General features: G+C 34.7%; 1 protein-coding gene across 1 annotated transcript; it reads left to right on the plus strand.

Annotated features, from left to right (window-relative positions):
- The first annotated feature begins 5,507 nt into the window (after positions 1–5,507).
- Positions 5,508–21,900, plus strand: LOC133302673 (E3 ubiquitin-protein ligase RGLG4-like). Its single transcript, XM_061502487.1, has 11 exons — positions 5,508–5,750; positions 10,564–10,648; positions 10,859–10,999; positions 11,097–11,210; positions 19,930–20,027; positions 20,102–20,181; positions 20,374–20,479; positions 20,580–20,707; positions 20,858–20,987; positions 21,342–21,398; positions 21,486–21,900. The coding sequence occupies exons 1-11, from the start codon at positions 5,508–5,510 to the stop codon at positions 21,570–21,572; spliced, it is 1,269 nt and encodes a 422-aa protein (XP_061358471.1). The 3' UTR covers positions 21,573–21,900.
- Positions 21,901–22,531: the final 631 nt, after the last annotated feature.

The following is a 22,531-nucleotide window of genomic DNA, read 5'->3' on the forward strand; positions in this document are numbered from 1 at the left end:
ATAGAGTCTTCTTTTCCTCTTTCTTTATTTCTTTTTTCTTTGCATTTTTAATTTCAACTTTAATTGTCAGTAAGTGGATTTTCCTTTTCTTTCTAATAAATGTTGAGTCATACATGGAGTGAACTTGGACATATTGCTTTTGATAGATTATTCTGATCAGGCTTAATTCTTAAATCTTGGAGTATATGATTTGTTGATTGATTTTATGATGCTAATTGCGTAACTTGTTTTACCCTTGTGAGATTTGGGCCTGTATGAATAGATTTCATCTTCTACCATTCTCTCTTTCTTTCTCTTGTGTTTCTATTCATGTTTAGTATTCTCTAGAACTTGCTCTTGTTCTTTTTGAAACTACATTTTTCATTTGCATACATGAATTGATAAAGGCATTCTTTCTTTTATTTTTACCACTGTGGCCAAATAGTCAACCCTTACATAATATTCACTTTGGTTAACCCCATTGTGCCTTATTTTAACATTCTTTTCTTAGCCACATTACTAGCCAAAGTGAAAAACCATTTAATTCCATACCTTCAAAATTTATTGAGCATTGGTTTCACTGTAGTTTTGTGTTTAAGCATGAAGGTTTCCCGGGACGTGCAACACTTTAAGTGTGGGGAAGGAGCATTTAATTCTTTTGTTATTTTCATTAAAAATAAAGCACTGAAAAAGAAAATGAAAAATAGAAAAAAAAAGTTTTCATCTTTATGTTGTGTTTCCCTTACTTTATTATTATTTTTGTTTTTGTTTTTATTTCAATTATGTTTCGTTGATTTAGATTTTATTTGACTAATACTCTTTTAAATTTCTTGGGTATTTAACCTCTCTTTTCCATACTCATCCATAGCTTTACCTAATCCCCATTACCACCTTAAATAAAGTCCTCTTGATTTATGCATGAATTTGTTATTAGCAGTGGAGAAGTAGAACTTGAGCAAGCTTATGGTAGGATAATTCTCTTGGGTAGATTTGAGTGATACAATTAACTACCCTATACACTTGAGAAAGTAATTGAGAGCATCTTGTAAGAGACTATTTTATGTAATTAGTATTTTCAATTGACATTACCACGTCTTGTGATTTGAGATTAGGGAATTTCTGTCCTGATTGGTTTATCTGTTGAAAAGTTGTGATCTTTGTGTATTTTCTGTATGCTTGGTAATTGTTTGAAAGGATTGGTTGATCTTAGTCTTTGCTTTTTTGTTTTAGTTTTTGCCCAGGAGTGCAAAGAGATAAGTGTGGAGGAATTGGATAACACATATTTTGTTACACTTATTTATTACTCTTGGTTAGTATTTTTAGGTTTTATTTGAGTTAAATAAAGGTCTTTTGGGTCAAATTAAAATTCTAGATTTTAATTGAGTTTAATTGATTTTCGTCAGAATTTTCCAGATTTACACTACTTTCATATTTTGGCCATATCTCACTCTACAGATGTACGATTGACTGTGTTCTTGTTGTGTTTTACAGCTAACAGAAAGGGATACAATCGCTATTTCAGACATGTGAATCCTAATTTGGACGGGAAGATGGTTGAAACCTGAGCCCAAGATGGACGGGTTTTTCTGGAAATTTATTTAAAAGTGGACTTAAGTTATAATTTTGAACCCAATGTACATGAGGCCCAGAGCCAATATTTTTGTTTTCTTTCCTTTTATTTTGGGTTGGATTTGCAGAGCCTGAAGCCTAGCTTGATTAAGGGTTAAAAGGGCGAGAGTAGGGACCTTGTGGATCATCTTTCGTTTGAATTTGAATTTTACAGTTTTGAAATTAATATAATTTTGGTATTTTTTTCTCTCCTCTTTTCTTTAATCATCCCAAGGGTTAAAGATTCAATGGTTGAATCCTGAGGACCTGCGCCTCATTTTGAACCCAATTTGTTTCTCTTTCCAACTCGGTTTGACATCGCGCGATTGTGGGTGTTCAATCTAAGATACACGATTGCGTCCTTGAGAAAGAGATTAACCATTAGATTTAATGGTTAGGTTGATTAACCCAATGAACTCAAGTCGTACGGGTTGATACTGCGCTATTGCACGAGTAGACGCACTGTATTCGACCAAACGCTAGGCGATCGTCTAGAGAGGGGTTCCTAAGCGAATGTAGGGATTCTAATTCGCTTAGGGTCAACCTAGGTTCGGCCATCTTAGGCCAAATTTACAATTTACTTTTCTTCATTTTATTTTAATTTCCCAATAGCATTCCAAGGTTATCACAACACCCTTTCAAGCCCCATTTTCCATCCTACACCATCACACACCATTTTTCCAATTATTCCATTTTAGGTTCGAATGCACATCACACACACTCCAAATATTTTTCCTTTAATTTCCAATGCATCAACTCAACATACAACTCATCCAAATACCATTTAACACCACAACACATTCCTTACATAATTTTTGCATCATCAAACCATCTTTGCCCTCTCTAGGCCGAATTCATCAAGCCCTCCCACCAAAGGTATCCAATTCAATTTAACAATTCCACACATCATACAAATCTACTATTAACTCATACAATTATTCCATAACTCAATTACACAATCATACAACATACCCATTCCACAAAGGCATGACATTTCAACTCAAATTTTCTTAAGTTATAATCCAAATTCTCCAATAATTTTTATGACATCAATCACTCTAAAACATCATTCTTAGTCACTTTTATCTAATACACAATTTCAATTTGAGCTCTCTAACTACATCAATTCATACACATCAACTCTAGGGTTCATGAAATTGATCCATCAATTTAACCAATCAAAAGTGTGGAAACTTACTCACAAGCTTGGCCTAAGACTCCTCCAAGTGATACCCAAACAATGGCTTGAACACACAACTCCAAAAACCTCAAAATTCCTCCCAAGGTCGCGGCTGTTTTTGGAGATTTTCTCCCAATCTAGGGAGTTTCAAGGCTCAAGACTACCATGGTTGTGTTTGGATGATGATTTCCAACAACTTTGGTGACAAACTTTATTGGATTTGAGTGAGTATGGAGGGAGTTATAAGAGAAAGAAGATTTGGAAGCAAACTTTCTCTTCCATGGAAGTAGGGCGCAGATTTGTTGGTGAGGAAGGAGAGAGAGGGAGCTGATTTCTACGTTGTCCAAGTGGCAAGGTCCACATAAGTGAGGTGGGCCCCACCGCCACCTCATGCGATTTCAAACTAATTTGAATTTCCCGCCTATTCCGCTAAACGTCCATAATTTCATAAATTATTTAGAAACTCTAATTTTTAACATTAACTATTGTCCTTTAATTGCCCTTGATCAGATGAATCTGGAGTTTTTCGGTCGTTCGGAGAAATCACAGTTTTAAGTTGTTCTCGCGTCGTGGGTACGATTCCCCAAACACACTAATTTCCATCAATTTTCACCAGAAATCATATTTCCTAGTCCTATGTACCATTTATAACTTATGTCCAAACCTAGAGCTCAAAATTCATCCGGCACGCTTTACGGTGCAACTGTACCGTGATATTTTTACCCAGTAAAAAAACTATTCACCAAATTTTTAGAAACTTGCCTAACCACTCAATTTTTCATTCTGAATCCATTTCCAGGGTTAGTTTTCCCATTTGAGACCTCCCACTCAAAATCCATTACCGTTTTACCCTTACTTTGTATTTTGACCTTAATTTCAGGATTTTCGCTAATCCTACCTTTTAATCCATATTTAATATATTAATATATGTTTTAGAAATGCGAGGTGTTATAATTTTCATTTTTATTTGATTACCGTTTTCATTCAGTTCTTGTTTCATTTAGTTTCCATTTTCATTTGGTTTCCATTTTATTTTTATTTTTATTTTTATAACCTAGCGATTAAATTCCTTGCAAACTCCTTGAGAAACGACTTAGGTTGACACTTTACTACAAAATTTTAATAAACCTGATTTAATTAATTTGCGCAAGTTCGACAGCTCGTACCATACCCGTACGGTTAGTGATGATGACAGATTCCCTCATTATAAGAGAAAAAATGATGGGAGGGTTTTGTTCAAAAATGGTGTTGAACTGGATAATCGTTATGTTGTGCCATATAATGTCAAGCTTCTTTTAAAGTATCAAGCTCATATTAATGTTGAATACACCTGTCAGAGCAATGCAGTTAAATATCTTTTCAAATACATTCATAAGGGAAATGATCGAGTTACTGCTGCTATACATAATTCTGATTCAACTCTTGATGAAATAAAAATGTTTTATGACTGTAGGTAATGAAAATAACATCCATTATTTCCCCCCCTCATATTTAAGCGTAATTTTTTTTACCTTCTTTGATTCTTCTTTTTATGTATGATAGGTATGTATCTGCATGTGAAGCTGCCTGGAGAATTTTTGATTTCTATATTCATTGCAGATACCGCCTAGTTCAGAGAATTCCATTTCACCTGCCTAATGAAAAAATGTTATTTTTAGTGATGGTGCTTCTAGATCTGATATAAAGACAAGAGCTGAGCCTAAAAGATCAATTTTTGAGTCTTGGATGGATGCAAATAAAACAACAGTGTCGAAATATCGTGTCGTATCGTATCATGTGTCCTGTATCATATCAGCATCGGTACTATATAAAAGCACCACTCCACCTTTACAATCTAGCATGGGGTCGGCCCAAGAAATGACGCAACAGCATAGCAGTAAGATCTAATTCTAACCGTGATTTTCCAGGGACATTGACCATATTGCCACTCCTTTAATAAAAATTTACCTGATTGCCACTTTTGAAAAAAAAATTGCCAAAATGCCACGCCTGAATCCCGCTGGTCTGACAAGCGGGAATGGACTGGACACGTGTCAGCGTCTGAATGGTGAACCATTCTCGCTGGGCTGCCCAGCTAGAATGACAGAATGCTGACACGTGGCAAAAGTACAGACATCCAGAGAATGCATGTGCTTTTGCCACGTGTCAGCATTCTGTCATTCTAGCTGGGCAGCCCAGCGAGAATGGTTCACCATTCAGACGCTGACACGTGTCCAGTCCATTCCCGCTTGTCAGACCAGCAGGATTCAGGCGTGGCATTTTTGCAAATTTTTTTTCATAAATGACAATCAGGTAAAATTTTGCCTAAAAAGTGGCAGTACGGTCATTGTCCCGATTTTCCAACCAAAGTACCAAACACATCACCTCGTTTCCCACAATTTGCAATTTATATTATGCAATCACTTTGCCCCTTTTTAGCCGTTTTTTAAAATGATTTTTTTTTTTTAGAATAAATATCATTTTTGGTCCTAGTTAAATTTTATGATATTCTTTTAATTCCTAGTAAATAAAAAGGCTATTCGTAGTCTTTAAGAAAAAAGATATATCATTTTAATTGACACATCTTATATCCTTTCACTCTCATTAAAAATTAGGATCCATACATTTAAAAATTTTCTCACTCATTCTTTTTTCTCACTTAAAAAAATACAACTTTGTATTATTTAAAATGATATACACTTTTTCCTTTTTAATATTTCATATATGACATAACTCTTGAGAACGACTAGCTGAACATGTGATGGGAAACTCATATGCTAAAAAACGTGAAGCTCAATTTTCCAGAAAAGCTGATAGGAGAAGCTCCTCCGACGACATAAGCAGCGGAACCATGTCATCGCAAACACCGGAGCCAAGGCGAGCGCCACCACCCATGTCTTTCAAGATGCATGATGGTTCAGGGAAGAGCTCTTTGGGGGACACAAAGATATCTACAAAGAAGAAGTATGCTCTAATTCCTGATAACTTCACTACCCTTCAACAGGTTTGTTGCGACTACTCTTCTTTTTTTATTCTCAGATTCAAATTATATGTAATTGTCTCTGTGTTCAACTTCTCGTGGCTTCTCTTCTTCTTGATTCGTTTCGTACTCTTGGTGATTTTGTGTTTTGTTTGCAATTTTTGGATAGACTTTAGATTCGATCCGAGATGCCTAAGTGAATTAGTTCAAGCGTTGACTGAAAAGTGAAGTTGAATTCTAGGAGTAGATTATTATTATTATTTGTGTAGCAAAAAAAGAGTAGGGAAAAGTGTGGTAAAATTGTGTTATTTTAAGAGAGATAAAGAGATAGATAAAGGAAGAGAGACTTGACAAAAAAAATAAAATTGTGAATCTCACCTATTTGTAAGAATGAAAGGATGTAAGTTTTGTCATTTAAAAAGATAAACTCTTTTTCCAAAAGGGTAATATCTTGGACAGAAAATACTCTATTTAAAAGAGTTAGTTAAAGTTAATTTTATTATATATATATATAATTTTATTTTTATTATAAATTTACTCGTTAATATAAATAATTAGCACTATTAATAAAAAATAAATGTCGTATTAAAAATTAAAAATTTTTATTTCAATTTTATTATTATATAAATGGCATCAATAATAAAAAACATAATTTATTTGTAACTTTGTATCAAATTATTTAAATTGATTTTATTTGATATTTTTATTTTATTATGTATTTTTTTAAATAGTATAAATTGAATACTATAATTTCATTACTTAATTGTATTTTATTTCAATTGCTAATTTTGTATCATTTATATTATAATTTAAAATATACTGTAATGGGCGTACTATACGTACTCTACTGGATTCAAATTCGACAGAAGTGTCACTGCTTTTAAGGATGGTTGGTACTAGAGGTGAAAGTGGGCTGAGCTGGGTCAAGTTTTGTCTCGAAAAGTCCAAGCATACGTCAAAAAATTTCATTTTGGCCTGGCTCAAGCCTAGTATGAATCTAACTGTTAGCCTGACTTGACCCGTTTATTAAAAAACAAATAGCCTGGCCTAGCCCGTTAGCCTGTTAATTTTTAATTTCCAAGCAGAACAATGAATCAACTTTACAAAATACTCAAATTCTGTTGCTGAACCAAAAATCATAATTTCAACGTTCAAACAGAATCATGAATTATAACAAAACTCATGTAATCTGCATTTAAGTCACTTTCAAAAGCAAAATACTCAAATTAAATAACATATATTTTATCAGATCCAACAAACAAATTCATACTATGTAAATTAAAATAACTACATGAATCCAACAAATACATCATGATGCTTGTAGTAAGTATAACTTCTCTCAAAAACTTTTTAATATATTAATATACACAATCTAACATGCTGAGATGTTGACTCCTCTTACATAAGAAATAAAGTCAGATTTCTATTAAAATATAATCGAATATAATTAAGTTATAAATAATTGCAATTGATTAAATTTATATATATTTTTTCTTCAAGGCATACTTATTCTATTTTATTTTATTTTATTTAAAATAAATAGTACAATATATGCCGGCCTGTAGGCTTATAGGTCAGGCCTTGTGAAAGTGGGCCTACGGCTTTTTTATTAAACAAGCTTTTTCAAGGCTCAAGTCGGGCCTATTTTACAAAATATACTAGGTCAGGTCTGGCCTGACGTAGGCCGAGCCGTAGGCCTCTGTAGGCCGGGCCGGTCCAGTTTCACCCCTTGTTGGTACTCAAAGTAAGAAAAAAATTAGAAAATTAAAAAATTAAAATAAATGCAACCGTGGGGTTATCAAATTTATTTGAGATTGTTTATATAAAATTAGTGAAAAGTATGTGTCATTTTAAATGATGTAAAATTATGTCATTTTTTTAAGTGAGAGAAAATGATAGATTACGGAGGAGAAAGAATTGACAAAATACAAAAAAAAAGTGAGTCTCACCTTTTTGTGAGAGTGAAATGATATAAGTTGTGTCATTTAAAAGGATACGTTTTTTTTTTCATAAAATTATGATATTAATATTTCACATGTTATAAAATATAATTTTATCTCTTATATGTATAGTGAAATTCATATTTTTTTCCTATTTCTTATTCGCATTTGACCCTACCTGAACTATATACATTTCTATATATATATTTCTATATTTATCACTATATATTTCCTTGATTATTTGTGTCAAATTTTATAATTTTTTTTAACAACATAAGAATATATTCTTTTTTTTCATATATTCCAAAGAAATATATATTTTAAAGGTTATATATATAAATAATATACTAAATAAATTTATATTAATATGATGTTTTATAAATGTAATATATTTAATAGGAACTTCCGATCTAAATGTGAATTTTGAAAGTATAAATTATGTAATGGTATTTTAGTAATTTTATCTTGTAATCGTGACTGATCCTTTCTCAAGTTTTAAAAATTTTAAAATTACTTCGTATTAAATAAATTTTTGGAAATCAAAATAATGTAATTAACATTTTTAAGAATTAAATTTAAAAAAATATCTTAAGAAATTTTTTCTCTACATTTAATTAATCTGAAAGTGCTGTTTCAAAATGATTAACGGGAGCACGTTTCTTCAATTTGATTCGCATATGCTAAGGTGACGTCAACGCGTTTTCCATCATTATGAGGTGAAGGTTGTAATAATGTATTGAGTATTGACTTCGAAGCATCGAGTACAGAGTCCACTGGAAACTGGAAAGTCCATAGATAGAGAAAGAGGTTGAGTAGAGTATAAAATGAAATAAAAGCTTCCAAATTACAACTTTCATAAGAATTTAATACTTTGTTTGGTAGGAATATGTGGAGTTTTTCTTCATCCCCCCAAAAAAAAAACCAAAATCTGTTACTAATTACGAAATATGAAATTTTTTAGGCAAGAACTATATTCGTGTTATATTTCCAAATAGTTATATGACGTGACTTTATTTTTTTCCAATAATGTGATAAAGAAGCTTTATTTTTTCCCAATAATTCTATTAAAAATGGTTGGGGGTTGAAATAGTAAAGAAACTGTGGAAAAAAATTAAATGGGTCTAAGGACAGTGTGTTAAGGTAGGTGTCAGACAACCCATATCACACGCAAGGAAAAGAAAACAATAAAGGAAAAAGATGTCTATTATTTTAAAGCTTTTATTAATCTTATGTAATAAGATTTTTTTTTTTTTAAATGTTATAGAAATAATTATGGGTGGGATCTATTTATTTATAAAAATGTAAAATTAAAAAGTAACACAAAAATTGATGTATGTGTAAGAGAGAAAAATATTCTTTTATAATATAAGAGTATATTTTTTCTTATTTTAAATGATATAATTTATGTTTTTTTATTTTCACAAAAAAATGTGGATCATGTATTTTATTTTTTTGTCTTTATTTTTTAAGTGAATTTAAATATATATATATATATATATATATATATATATATATATATATATATATATATAATAACATATCTTTTTCCCAACGATAAATATGGAAGAACGTTATACAGTTTTAAACTTTTAATAAAAATTAACGGAGTCGTATTTGTCTTTTAGTGACCCACATGCTCACGCGAACGAGTGTGATTTTGTTTGTTTGATTATTTTCTATGGGACCACTTAGTGAAGGTACGATATTGCTGTCAATTTATGTCACAAAAATGAATCTAGATTCCTTACTATTTGGGAAAAGTTTTTAAATAACGAGATATACGATAGATTTCATGAGTTAAAAATTTGGTAATATTATTTTAAAAAAATTACTTAATTTTTTTTTTTTTGGGAATATTGACAAGAGTTTACCGGAGATAATCTTAATTGTTTATTAGTAAATTAATGGTGATGAAAACATATACGTGAGAGGATCAACTCATTAAAAATTTTAAGCGTAATTTCAGAATTATAAATTTTATATCTTTATGTCTATATTTTCTCAGTTACATTGCACTTGGACTTTGAGAATTGAAATCGTACAAAAGCAGATATTGTATGAGTATTTATTTATTTTATTAGGTTTAGTAAATGAGTTGGTAAACATTTTATTGACTATCACTTATATTTAATAAATTTTTGGGTATTTATTATGAAATCAAGTATTATTAAATACTTAAAAATAAGTATATGGGTTTAATGTTTCTATTTGGCAGCAGAAATTTCTTTTTTGCCACACTAACATAAAAGTGAATGGGTCCCGTTAATCTTTTCTATCTCTTCTCTTTATAATGTGACCTATTCATTTTTATATAAACGTGGCAGAGAAATTTTCTCTATAACAAAAGCAGAAACCCCCCCCCCCCTAAGTATATACCCATAAAGTCATTCCATTGAATATCATTGACATGTATGACTGTAGAGTACTACTTTTATTTTTCTTGCAAAATGCATAGGAAAATTTGGACTCACATTATTCATATTCATGTCATGTAACAAGTTTCTTATTTATCTGTGTGCTAATGCAACTTGTTGTATACGAAAATATATATATATATATATATATATATATATATATATATATATAAGGGCAGGTTATTGAGAGTATAACTTATACTGTGTAAAATGATCTATTCCAATATATATATTTTGGATGAGTGTGTATGTGGGGGAAAAAAGTTAGTAATATCATCCATGTGAAACAGTTGGAACTTCGAATCTTATTAAAATTTCTAATATCTAAATTGATTTTCCCAATTACACCAAAGATTATCTTAATTGAACTCATTAGTAAGCAGTATTTATTAGTGAATTTCTGTATTGTCACCTACCCAAATGTGCTTTGTCAAGTGGATTTCTTGAAAATTTCATACTTGTTTTTTCAATTCTCCTATACAGGTTACAAGTGCCTTGAGGAAAGAAGGCTTAGAATCATCAAATCTTGTCCTTGGAATTGATTTCACAAAAAGCAATGAATGGACTGGTAAATAGTACACAAACAAAATTTAACTAATTCTATGATCCATTGCAATCAATATAAGATGGAATGAAGCCATAATTGAGAACTTAAATTGGCATGAAAATGATATATGATTTGACACTAATTTACAGGTTTTGGTTATTATTTCCTTTTGAGATGATTGGTTTTTGACTGTTAGCCTAAGAAGCCAATGTATCCATGTTGTTATTGAAGGAAGAATCTCATTCAATAATAGAAGCCTGCATGCTATTGGAGATACACCTAACCCCTATGAGAAAGCCATCTCTATTATTGGCAAGACTTTGGCACCCTTTGATGATGACAATTTGATTCCTTGTTTTGGATTTGGTGATGGTAAGGCCTAATACTCAAAGCTGAACATTGATAAAATTACAAAAGGAAGTTATAGTTTTTCCAATATAACAATTGTTCAACTTCTATTACTATGCAGCTACCACTCATGATCACGAAGTGTTTAGCTTTCACAGTGATCATTCATCTTGCCATGGTTTTGAGGAAGTTTTGTCTTGCTACCAAAAAATCGTTCCGAACTTGAGACTTTCAGGTAATTATTATCTTTAGCTTTTTGGGTTGTTCTTGTTGGAATCATTTAGCTCAATATCCTGTATTTGCTTGTAAATGACTGTTTTATTTTGTGTTGAAAACATATAAACATTGGAGGGTAAAATGGAATGACCAGTCACCATCCTTAGTTTTGTAATTTTTGGAATGGAGTAGCTTTCCAAGCCATTCAATTGTTTGGTATATAAAATTGATGGGCCTAAGGAGCTGGAACCTTATAGATTAGTGTTGAGATATATAGTCCTACATTGGTTGTATGTGCAATTAATGTGGAGTTTATAAGGTCTTGGGCACTCCTACCCTTTGACAGCTTTTGGGGTGGTGTATCCCAAGGTTCTTTACATGGTATCAGAGCCTCGTGTCCCGGGTTCGATCCTCGACGCTCCCCACTTTTTTTCAAGTGGAATTTCTTTGTTCACATAGGTAGGTGGGCTTGTGCATTGTCCACCCTTCAAGCCCAGTGGACTCTCGTGTGAGGGGGCGTGTTGAGATATATAAAATCATTAACGTAGCCTCACCCAACAGCTTAAGCTTTTGGGTTGAATTGGTTCTTTACATGGTATCAGAGCCTCGTGTCTCGGGTTCGATCCTCACTGCCCCCTACTTTCTTTCAAGTGAAATTTCTTTCTTCGCACAGGTAGGTGAGCCTGTGCATTGTCCACCCTTCAAGCTCAGTGGGCTTTCGTGTGAGAGGGCGTGTTGAGATATATAAAACCATTAATGTAGCTTCACCCACCAGCTTAAGCTTTTGGGTTGAATTGGTTCTTTTAAAGAACCTTGCGATACACCACCCCAAAAGCTAGCTCAAAGGGTGGGAGTGCCCAAGACCTTATAAACTCCACATTAGTTGCACATACAACCAATGTGAGACTATATATCTCAACACGCCCCCTCACACGAGAGCCCATTGGGCTTGAAGAGTGGACAATACAACAGGCCCAGCCTACCTGTGCTAAGAAACGCCACAAGAGAAAGTGGGGGCGGCGAGACTCTGATACCATGTAAAGAACCTTAGGATACACCACCCCAAAAGCTAGCTCAAACCTCGTCGCCCCCCGCTTTCTTTACATGGTATCAGAGCTAGGGGTGTTCGCGGTTTGGATTGGATCGATTTTGGAAGCAAAAATCATCCGATCCAATTCCTTCGGTTTGATTATATAATCATCCATTCGGTTTGGATTGGATCGGTTTTTGGTTTTATGAAAATCCTAAAATTTATTTCATGATTATTATGCAAATAATATCTTTTGTATATATTGGCTTCGTAAAAAAAAAATTTGAAATATAAAAGCATTAGTAAACTATAATATTGGTTTTTTTTTTTTGGCAATGAGATATGAAGCTCTACAAAGATAAATTTTTTTTGATGAGATGTGACTAAATTTTTTCTTGGGTTTAGTTGATGGGTTAATGGGTCTTGGGTTTAGAAATTTTTAGACTATGATTAAAGAAAGACCCAAGTAGGTAGATGGGAATTGATATATTGGATCGGTTTGGATTGGATCGGTTTTCATCAACCCATCCAAAACCGATCCAATCCAATTAAAATTTGCGGTTTTTTTTCGGTTTTCGGTTTTTCGATTTTCGAATTATTCGGTTTTCCTTTTTTTCGGTTCGGTCACCGCAGTTTGAATCGGTTTGGATCGGTTGATGAACACCCCTAATCAGAGCCTCGCCGCCCCCCACTTTCTCTTGTGGTGTTTCTTAGCACATGTAGGCTGGGCCTGTTGCATTGTCCACTTTTCAAGCCCAATGGGCTCTCGTGTGAGGGGGCGTGTGAGATATATAGTCCCACATTGGTTGTATGTGCAACTAATATGGAGTTTATAAGGTCTTGGACACTCCCACCCTTTGAACTAGCTTTTGGGGTGGTGTATCCCAAGGATCTTTACATGGTATCAGAGCCTCGCCGCCCCCCAATTTCTCTTGTGGCATTTCTTAGCACAGGTAGTCTGGGCCTATTGCATTGTCCACTCTTCAAGCCCAATGGGCTCTTGTGTGAGGGAGCGTGTTGAGATATATATAGGCCTTGGACACTCCCACCCTTTGAGCTAGCTTTTGAGGTGGTGTATCCCAAGGTTCTTTACAAAAAATATACAAAAGGAGAGTTAAAAATACTGAAAATAGGGAAGGGTAGAAAAGGAATGAAGAAATAAAAAAGCAATTAGATAGAGGGAATGACACATGACAAGCAGTGAATGGAGAGGTGGATGTGGGGAATTAGTAGGAGAGGATTTTGATGGTGGGGGAATAAAAGGAATAAGGGGAATGGTATGAAGGGAGGAGAATATTCATATTGTGGGTGTGGGGTAGCAGCTGAGCGTGGTGCTCAGTCGCTGGTGAATAGAGTTCTTATCTTTGGAAAACGGATAATCATGGAGCTATAGGAGTCACGCAGTTTGTCATTTGTCCTTAAGGGGTGTTTGGTATGGAATGATGGGAAAGTGGGGTAAGAAATATTTATTTACCATGTTTGGTATGGGTATTGTGAACAAAATGCCAACAACTTTTTTTACCCGGTATTTTCCTTTTGAACTACACAAAGGCAAATTTTTTTCCCACTTAACCTTTGGTATTTTTTTTTCCTTAATCTTGGATTGTCAAAAAGTAACATTTGATTCACTTTTTCCCAAAAAAAAGCAACATTTGATGATGACTCACTTGGCATATTCAAAAAATTAAGGGTATTTTGATAATTTCGTTCACATTCCCATCAATATTTTACCATCAACCAAATATAGCATCAGTAAAATTAACCCAACTTTCCCTACAAAATTTTGGCCAACCAAACACTTTTTTGTAACTTACCTGGGATAAAAAAATTCTTACCAAATCCTTAACAATCTTTTTTTCTCGGTAAAAAAAATATCTCTCGTACCAAATGCCCCCTTAACAGTTTTTGTGTTACTACATTATCATTTGGTTACTGTTATCGTTGTATTTCTACATTTCTATTTACTATTGTCATTGTCCTGCTATCGAGTCTGTAAAAAGAGCTATGGGAGGTGTAACAGCCCGTTACGTACCGATATTGTTAACATTGATTATGATATTAAGCGCAGTTACAATCACAGCAATTCATTTATAAAAATGCGAGTAAACTTTTTCCGTTTATTACGCGAGCATTTAAAACAATAATAAGGCGTAATAAATAAAAGCTGTGACCGTAACTGATAACTCTTTGCGGAATAATTATTTAAACTACTTACATATCATATATTACCTCTCTCAAGTCACTAAGGGGTTCCCATAAACCCACTTAGCCTAAATCTCTCTTTTACGTTTTCTACCTATCTGAACATGGTTCGGTCTTTTAATTTATGCGGATAAACCGCATGCCTCGAACCTCTCATCTTTTAGTATGTTATTCTAGACTTAATTATCTTTCTAACGAGCTATCACACAAGTCATAAAGTTCTCGTTTGTTCCGGATATCACCGTTTGAAGTGGGACAAGCAAATCTACCAGCCAACCTCAAACAGGGCTCCGAACAGTCCTTACACCTCTAAATACCATTTAACACTACAACACATCAACCACATAATTTCACAACATCAAATCCCCAATTTCCTCACTATGGCCGAAATGTACATGGCCTCCTACCAATGGTTATCCAATCCAATTCAACATTCCCAACCATCATACCATATCACTATCAACCCATACAAACACTCAACAACTCAATTACACAATCCTACAATCAATCAATTTCACAAAGTCATGGAATCACAACCAAAAATTTACTAAATTAATATCCAATTTTCACCAATAATTTTTATGTCATTTATCACTCTAAAACATCATTCTAAGCTACTTTTATCAAATACACAATTTTCATTTGAGCTCTCTAACTATATCAATCACACAAACATGCTCTAGGTTTCATGAAATATGATCTATCAATTCAACCAATAAAAGGTGTTGAAACTTACCTACAATCAAGTCCCAAGACTCCTCCAAGTGATCCCCAAGCAATGGCTTGAGCAAACAACTCCAAAAATCCCAAAATTCTTCTCAAATTCGTGGCTGACTTTGCCCTTTTTCTCACAAATGAGAGGGTTTTAAGGGAAACTAATCGGTGGGATGTGTTCGGATGATGATTTCCAACAACTTTGCTCACAAACTTTTCTTGATTCGGGGTAGTATTGAAGGAGTTAGGAGGAAGAGAAGATTTGAATCAAAACTTCCATGGAGGAGGGGAGGGTTTCAGCCTTGAAGAAAGAGAGAGGGGAAAGATGATGATGAATAGTGGACTTGGTCCATGTGGACCAAGTCACTTAAGTGAGGTGGGCCCCACCGCCACCTCACGCGATTTCAAACTAATTCAAATCTCCCGCCTATTCCGCTAAACGTCCATAATTTCATAACCTATTTAAAAACTCTAATTTTTAACATTGTCCTTTAATTGTCCTTTAATTGTCCTTGATCAGATGAATCCGGAGTTTTCCGGTCGTTCGGAGAAATCGCAGTTTTAAGCTGTTATGCGCGTCGTAGGCACGCTTCCCCAAACTCACTAATTTCCGTCAATTTTCATCAGAAATCATATTTCCAAGTCCTATATACCATTTATAACTTATATCCAAACCTAGAGCTCAAAATTCATTCGGCACGTTTTACGGTGCAACTGTACCACAATATTTTTACCCGGTAAAAACACTATTCACCAAATTTTCAGAAACCTTCCTAACTACTCAATTTTTCGTTCTGAATCCATTTCCTGGATTAGTTTTCTCATTTGAGACCTCCTACTCAATTTTACCTTCCAGGGTTACGTGTTTGGCTAATTACCGTTTTACCCGTCCCTTGTATTTTGGCCATAATTTCAGAATTTTCACTAATCCTACCCTTTAATCCTTATTTTCATATATAATTATACGTTTTAGAAATATGAGGTGTTATAGGAGGCTGTTGCTCTGTTTCTTTTGCGTTATTGTTGGAATTGTCAAAGGAGCTTGTCTCTTGCAAACTATTGAATTAATGGAAGTGTTTCTTTTGCTGTTTCTTACTGTCATTTTGTTGTTACATTGCCCATAACCATTAATTTGGTATCAGAGCTCGTTCGATCCTGATGGGGCTTAACGGACCAACGAGATGGAAGCTAGAATTGAGGAAGTGAAGAGACGACCGGACAGGCTGGAGGCGAGTAATGGGAGGTTGGAAGAGAACTTTCATTTACTCAGGGAAGATCTATATGGGTGGATTTTCCGAGCTGAGAGATATTTTCGTGTCAATCGGATTCCGGTGGAGGAACAAGTGGAAACGACATCCATTTGCTTGGAAGGGAAAGCTTTGAGTTGGTTCCAATGGTGGAACCAAGAAATCCCTTAGTAGATTGGCAGAGGTCCAAAACAGAAGTATTCAAACAGGGAAGAAAATAGAAATCTCAAGGTTCACGGAGTTGTTGAAGGAGTTTGAGCTGGTATTCAAACCACTTACTAATCTACCTCCCAAAAGAGTATGTGACCACATAATCATGCTGAAGGAAGGAGCGACAATTCCAAATATAAGACCATATCGATATCTTCATTATCAAAAGGAGGAAATCGAGAAGTTTGTCCGAGATATGTTTGTAGCGGGTATGATTTGCCCAAGCAGCAGTCCATATTCCAGTCCATTGATCCTGGTTAAGAAGAAGGATTGGAGCTGGAGGTTTTGTACGGATTACTAAGCTTTAAATAAGGTAACCATTCCTGATAAGTTTTCGATAGCCATTACTGATGAACTGGTAGATGAGTTGGGAGGGGCAGACATTTTTTCTAAATTGGACCTCAAATATGGTTACAATTAGATCCGGAAGAGGGAAGAAGACATTGAAAAAATTGCTTTTCGCACACATGAGGGACACTATGAGTACTTAGTCATGCCATTTGGGCTAAGTAACGCACCCTCTACTTTTCAATCACTCATGAAATCTGTTTTCAAACAATATCTGAGAAAATTCGTGCTAGTATTTTTCGATGATATCCTAGTCTATAGAAGAAGCAAAGAACAACATGTGGAACACCTTAGAGTGGTGCTGGAAATCCTCAAACAGAATCAGTTCCATGTTAATTACAAAAATGTAATTTTGCAGAGGAAGAGTTGGAATATTTAGGCTACTTAATTTCTAAGGAGGGGGTGAAAACTGACCCGAGGAAGTTGGAAACAGTTCTTGGTCTGTACCTCAGAATTTGAAGGCGTTGTGGGGGCTTTCTGGGACTTACAGGTTATTACCAGTGATTTGTCCAACATTATGGACAGATTGCTAGACTGTTAACCCAACTACTCTAAAAGGATAATTTTAAGTGGGGAGAAGGAGTCCAAGATACATTTGACGCTTTAAAATCAGCCATGGTGAAACTACCCATTTTAGCTCTACCGAATTTCGAAGAGGTTTTTATTGTGGAAACAAATACTTCGGGAGTGGGAATTGGGGTTGTCCTTATACAAATGGGGAGACCAGTAGCATTTTTGAGTTAGGCGTTTTCTGAAAAAGCTAGGTCTTTGTCAGTTTATGAAAGGGAGCTGAAAGGAATTGTGTTTATAGTGATTAAATGGCGGCACTATCTCTTGGGAAGGCATTTTATAACAAGGACAAATCAGCACAACTTGAAGTATCTTACTGAACAGAGAATCATGGCTGAAAATTAACAAAAGTGGGTAGCAAAATTAATGGGGTAGATATAAGGGTTGTCGTACTTGTCAACAACAGAAGTATGACAACCTTCTTCTTGGTGGGCTTCTCCAACCCTTACCAATTCCTACGAGGGTATGGGAAGATATTTCTATGGATTTCATAGGGGGTTTGCCCAAATCTAAGGTAATGGATACCATTCTGGTGGTTGTAGAATGATTCACCAAGTATGCTCATTTTTTAACACTCACACATCCATTAACGGCTCAAGAGGTGGTTGTTGTCTTCATAAGAGAGGTTGTGAGACTGCATGGATTCCCAAAATCCATAGTATCAGATCATGACAGGGCATTTGTGAGCAAATTTTGGGAAGAGGTCTTCAAATTGGCAGGAACTAAACTAAGATTCAGTTCAGCATACCATCCACAAACGGATGGTGAGTCGAAGTTGTTAACTGCACTTTGGATTCAGTTCAGCATACGTTGTTTCATCAATAGTCATCCAAAGGGGTGGGTTAAATGGATACCATGTGCAGAGTTTTGGTTTAATTCCTCCTAGAGCTATTCAGATGACGCGTTTCAAAGCATTATATGGCAGAGATCTACCTGCTATTCTGCAGTTAGGAGGAGGAGACATACCTGTGGAGGCTGTAGATCAATCTTTGTAAGAAGAGAGAATGAAAACACAAGCTAATAAAAAGAGGAGAAAAGTGGAGTTTGCTGGGGGAGATAAAGTATTCTTAAAAATCCAACCATATAAGCTGCGTCCTCTAGCTCGGAGGATAAATTAGAAGCTTATCCCGCGTTTTATGGTCCATTTAAGCGTGTGGGACCAGTGGCATATGTACTAAAGCTCCCTTCATATTCAAAGGTGCAACCTTTTTTTCATGTTTCCCAGTTAAAGAAATCGGTCCAGCCATCCACACCAGTATTAAATTTACCTCGTTTCTTGACAGAAGATTTGGAGTTGCAGGTGCAGCAAGCTGAGGTGCTAAAGGCTCGGAAATTACTGAATGGTCAGATAGAATTGCTGATGCAATGGCAAGGACTACCTGATTGTGAGTGTACCTGGGAAGCATTGGAAGTTATTCAAGAGCAGTTTCCATCCTTTCCCCTTGAGGACAAGGTGGTTTTTGAGGGAGGGGGTATTGAAGGGCCTAAGGAGCTGGAACCTTATAAAATAATATACAAAAGGAGTGTTAAAAATACTCAAGGGAAAAATACTAAAAATAAGGAAGGACAAAAGAGGAATGAAGAAATAAAAGAGCAGTTAGTTAGAGGAAATAATGAGACATGGCAAGCGTTGAATGAAGAGGTGGATGTGGGGAAATTAGTGGGAGAAGATTCGGATGGTGGGGGAATAAAAGGAATGAGGGAAATGGTGTGAGGGGAGGAGAATATTCATATTGTGGGTGTGGGGTAGCTGAGCGTGGTGCTCAGTCGCTGGTGAATAGGGTTATTATCATTGGAAGACGGATAATCAGGGAGCTGTAGGAGTCATGGAGTCTGTCATTTGTCCTTAATAAGAGTATTTGTACTACTGCAGTGTCATTTGGTTACTGTTATCGTTGTATTTCTGCATTGCTATTTACTATTGTCATTGTCCTGCTGTTGAGTCTATAAAAAGAGCTATGGGAGGCTGTTGTTGCTCTATTTCTTTTGCGTTATTGTTGGAATTGTCAATGGAGCTTGTCTCTTGCGAACTATTGAATTAATAGAAGTGTTTCTTTTTGCTGTTTCTTGATGTCATTTTGCTGTTACATTGCTCGGTACCATTAAAAATCAAGGTGGATCGGAATCTAATTTGATATAAATGACATAAATATTCTTTATTCCTTAAAACATAGGATCATCAATTCCACCTCTCTTGAAAACCATGAGTGATTCGTTGTTTCATAAAACTAGACATGGTATAAAAATTCCAATCCAAAATAATAATAATAATAATAATAATAATAATAATTTTGTGTTAATGAATAAGGAAATGCCCATTTTGTGGAATAAAGCATAGAATGGAAAATAACTAACATAACATAACATTAGTAAACTAAATAGTCATGGCTAAAGAAATATTTGCATTTTGTTTGAAGGACCAACTTCTTATGCTCCAGTGATTGAGGCTGCGATAGACATAGTTGAGAAAACTGGTGGCCAATTCCATGTCTTGGTTATTATTGCAGATGGCCAGGTATACTATGTTACCTCCAAGTATGTGTGTGTGCATGTGATTCTCAAATTTGTATAATTTTGTCCAATTTGAAGGTTACAAGAAGTGTCAACACTGATGATGGAGAACTCAGTCCTCAAGAAGAGAGAACAATCAAAGCAATCGTTGATGCAAGGTAGATGTTTATCAAGATTGTTAATTTGTACTGAAGTGTACCCTCTCCCAAAAAAAACACAATGAATTATCAAAAATAAAATAAAATGGAAGCTAGCCTCAGCTATAAGAGAACTAACTTTATCTTGTCTCCAATGTTAAGATTAAAATAAAACAACAAATGATTTTCTGTTTTATACTTTTCTGCTGCCAGTTCATATCCACTTTCTATTATTCTGATTGGAGTTGGTGATGGACCTTGGGAAGACATGAAAAAGTTTGATGACAAGATACCTGCACGCAATTTTGATAATTTTCAGGTATATATAGCAATAGTAGCAGAAATTTTAGGTGGCATTACTTATTTGCATTGTTTGCAATCAATTCATTACATTAAAACATCTTTCCCCTTTTATGCAGTTTGTTAACTTCACTGACATAATGTCTAAGAGCGCAAGCTCTTCTGAGAAAGAAGCTGCTTTTGCTCTGGCTGCTCTAATGGAGATACCTTTCCAATATAAAGCTAACATTGAACTTGGAATACTTGGGTTGGTTTCTTATACACTAGCTTAAGTTTCATTTGGTGACAGATTTCTTAAAAGCAATGTGGTTTTCTTTCAAGTGACAATTTGTTAAATTTTTTTTTTTGATGATTACTATGTTTTTCTTCTTCTGTCTTTTGTTTTTTTGTACAAAAGTCATCAAACGGGAAGGGCAAGGAAAATAGTTCCAAGACCTCCTCCAGTTCCTTATTCTCGGCCTGTGCCTCCAGCTCATGTTCTGAGCACAATGCCAGCATCCATGATGGAAGATGAGCGAAACCAAATGGTATATATGATTGAATCCTTGAGTGTTTCAGTATATTTTCTCCTTAATCACTTCCTACCAAGTTTTTTTTTAACATAGTTGCGTAGTCAGGATTCAACTCTGAGACCTTGAGCTGGAACAACACTGTGCCAGTTGATCTCAGTTTTTTTTTTTTAATTTACCAGAAAGAAAATAGATATTATTTTTCGTGATACCAGAAAACAATTTGGTTAGAAACTTAGCAAATATAGATAATTAATTCTCTATGATTATTGTTCTAGTATAGAGTTATTGATGGAACAAGGTTTGCTTTTCTATCATGTTAGAAGTTGCATGATGATTTATTTTACGTTTTTATCCAATGAAATTATGTAGGTCTGCGCTATTTGTCTAACCAATGGAAAGGATTTAGCCTTTGGATGTGGTCACATGGTGAGCCTCATTAAATTCATGGTCTCCTTTATCTTTTGTTATACAGTTAATTAGTTTTATGATTTTTAACAATATTTTGGGATGCAGACTTGCAGAGATTGTGGATCCAGAATAAGCAATTGTCCCATATGCAGAGAGAGGATCACTAGCCGTCTTAGGGTGTTTACTGGCTGATTACAGGATGGAAAATGATGATGTCCAAATGTATAATTTTCCTAAGAAGAAAACTGTCTCATGTGAGTTTGATGATGTGGCTTCTAAGAGTGCTGAAGAATTGCCATGGATTTGCATAAAAAAAGATAGCTTGGCTCTGTAGGGATGGTTTAAGAGTGGAGAAAATTGTACATAGATTTGTAAGTTGTTCAATTGGTTCATGCCCCAGATGTTTTTTTAACTTAGAAGTTAATTTCAATCGCTTGCTGTACAATGTACATACTGTTTATAAGTGATTCTTCTGTTAAAACTTTGTCCGAGATTTAAGGATATTGTGTAAGATATCCCTTGGAAGTTGGAATGAGTCATTTTTAATTATATTTTGGAAGTTATGGATCTGAACAATTCTACGTCGTCGAGCACAGCCAATAACAAGGTTTATTTTATTTATAGTCTCTGCTTGGCAATGTTATTAGAACCGGACCGGTCATTGACCCGGTCGAGGTACCGGGTCACTGGGTCAATGGTTCAACCGGTGGGTCACTGGTTGAACCGCATGAACCGGGTATATATATATAAATTTATATTTTATACTTAATTATATAATAAATATTTTAAATGGTGCAATTCAAACAATAACCTGATGTAGTCTAGTGGTAATTACTATATTGCCTATCCTCAATGTAAGGGGTTCGATTCCTCTTAGATGCAATTTTTGAAATAATTCTATTAACTTAATAGTTATATAATAAGTATATTAAATGGTGTATTATATTCAACAGGTAATGATAGTGTAGTGGTTTGAAGGTGCGCTCCTCACATCAAAGGGTCGGGTTCGATTCCCACCTGGCGCAAAAATTGGAATATTTTGTAACTTATTTTAAAAAACCGGTTTAAAGGTAAAACCGGTACCGGTTTACACCGGTTCAACCGCGGTTTATGACCGGGTCACCGGGTTGATACCGGGTCAAATGCTTAAA

Source organism: Gastrolobium bilobum, unplaced genomic scaffold (genome assembly GCF_033153095.1).
Source record: "Gastrolobium bilobum isolate Gb01-03AN ecotype WA unplaced genomic scaffold, APGP_CSIRO_Gbil_v1 utg7258, whole genome shotgun sequence".
Lineage (NCBI taxonomy): Eukaryota > Viridiplantae > Streptophyta > Magnoliopsida > Fabales > Fabaceae > Gastrolobium > Gastrolobium bilobum.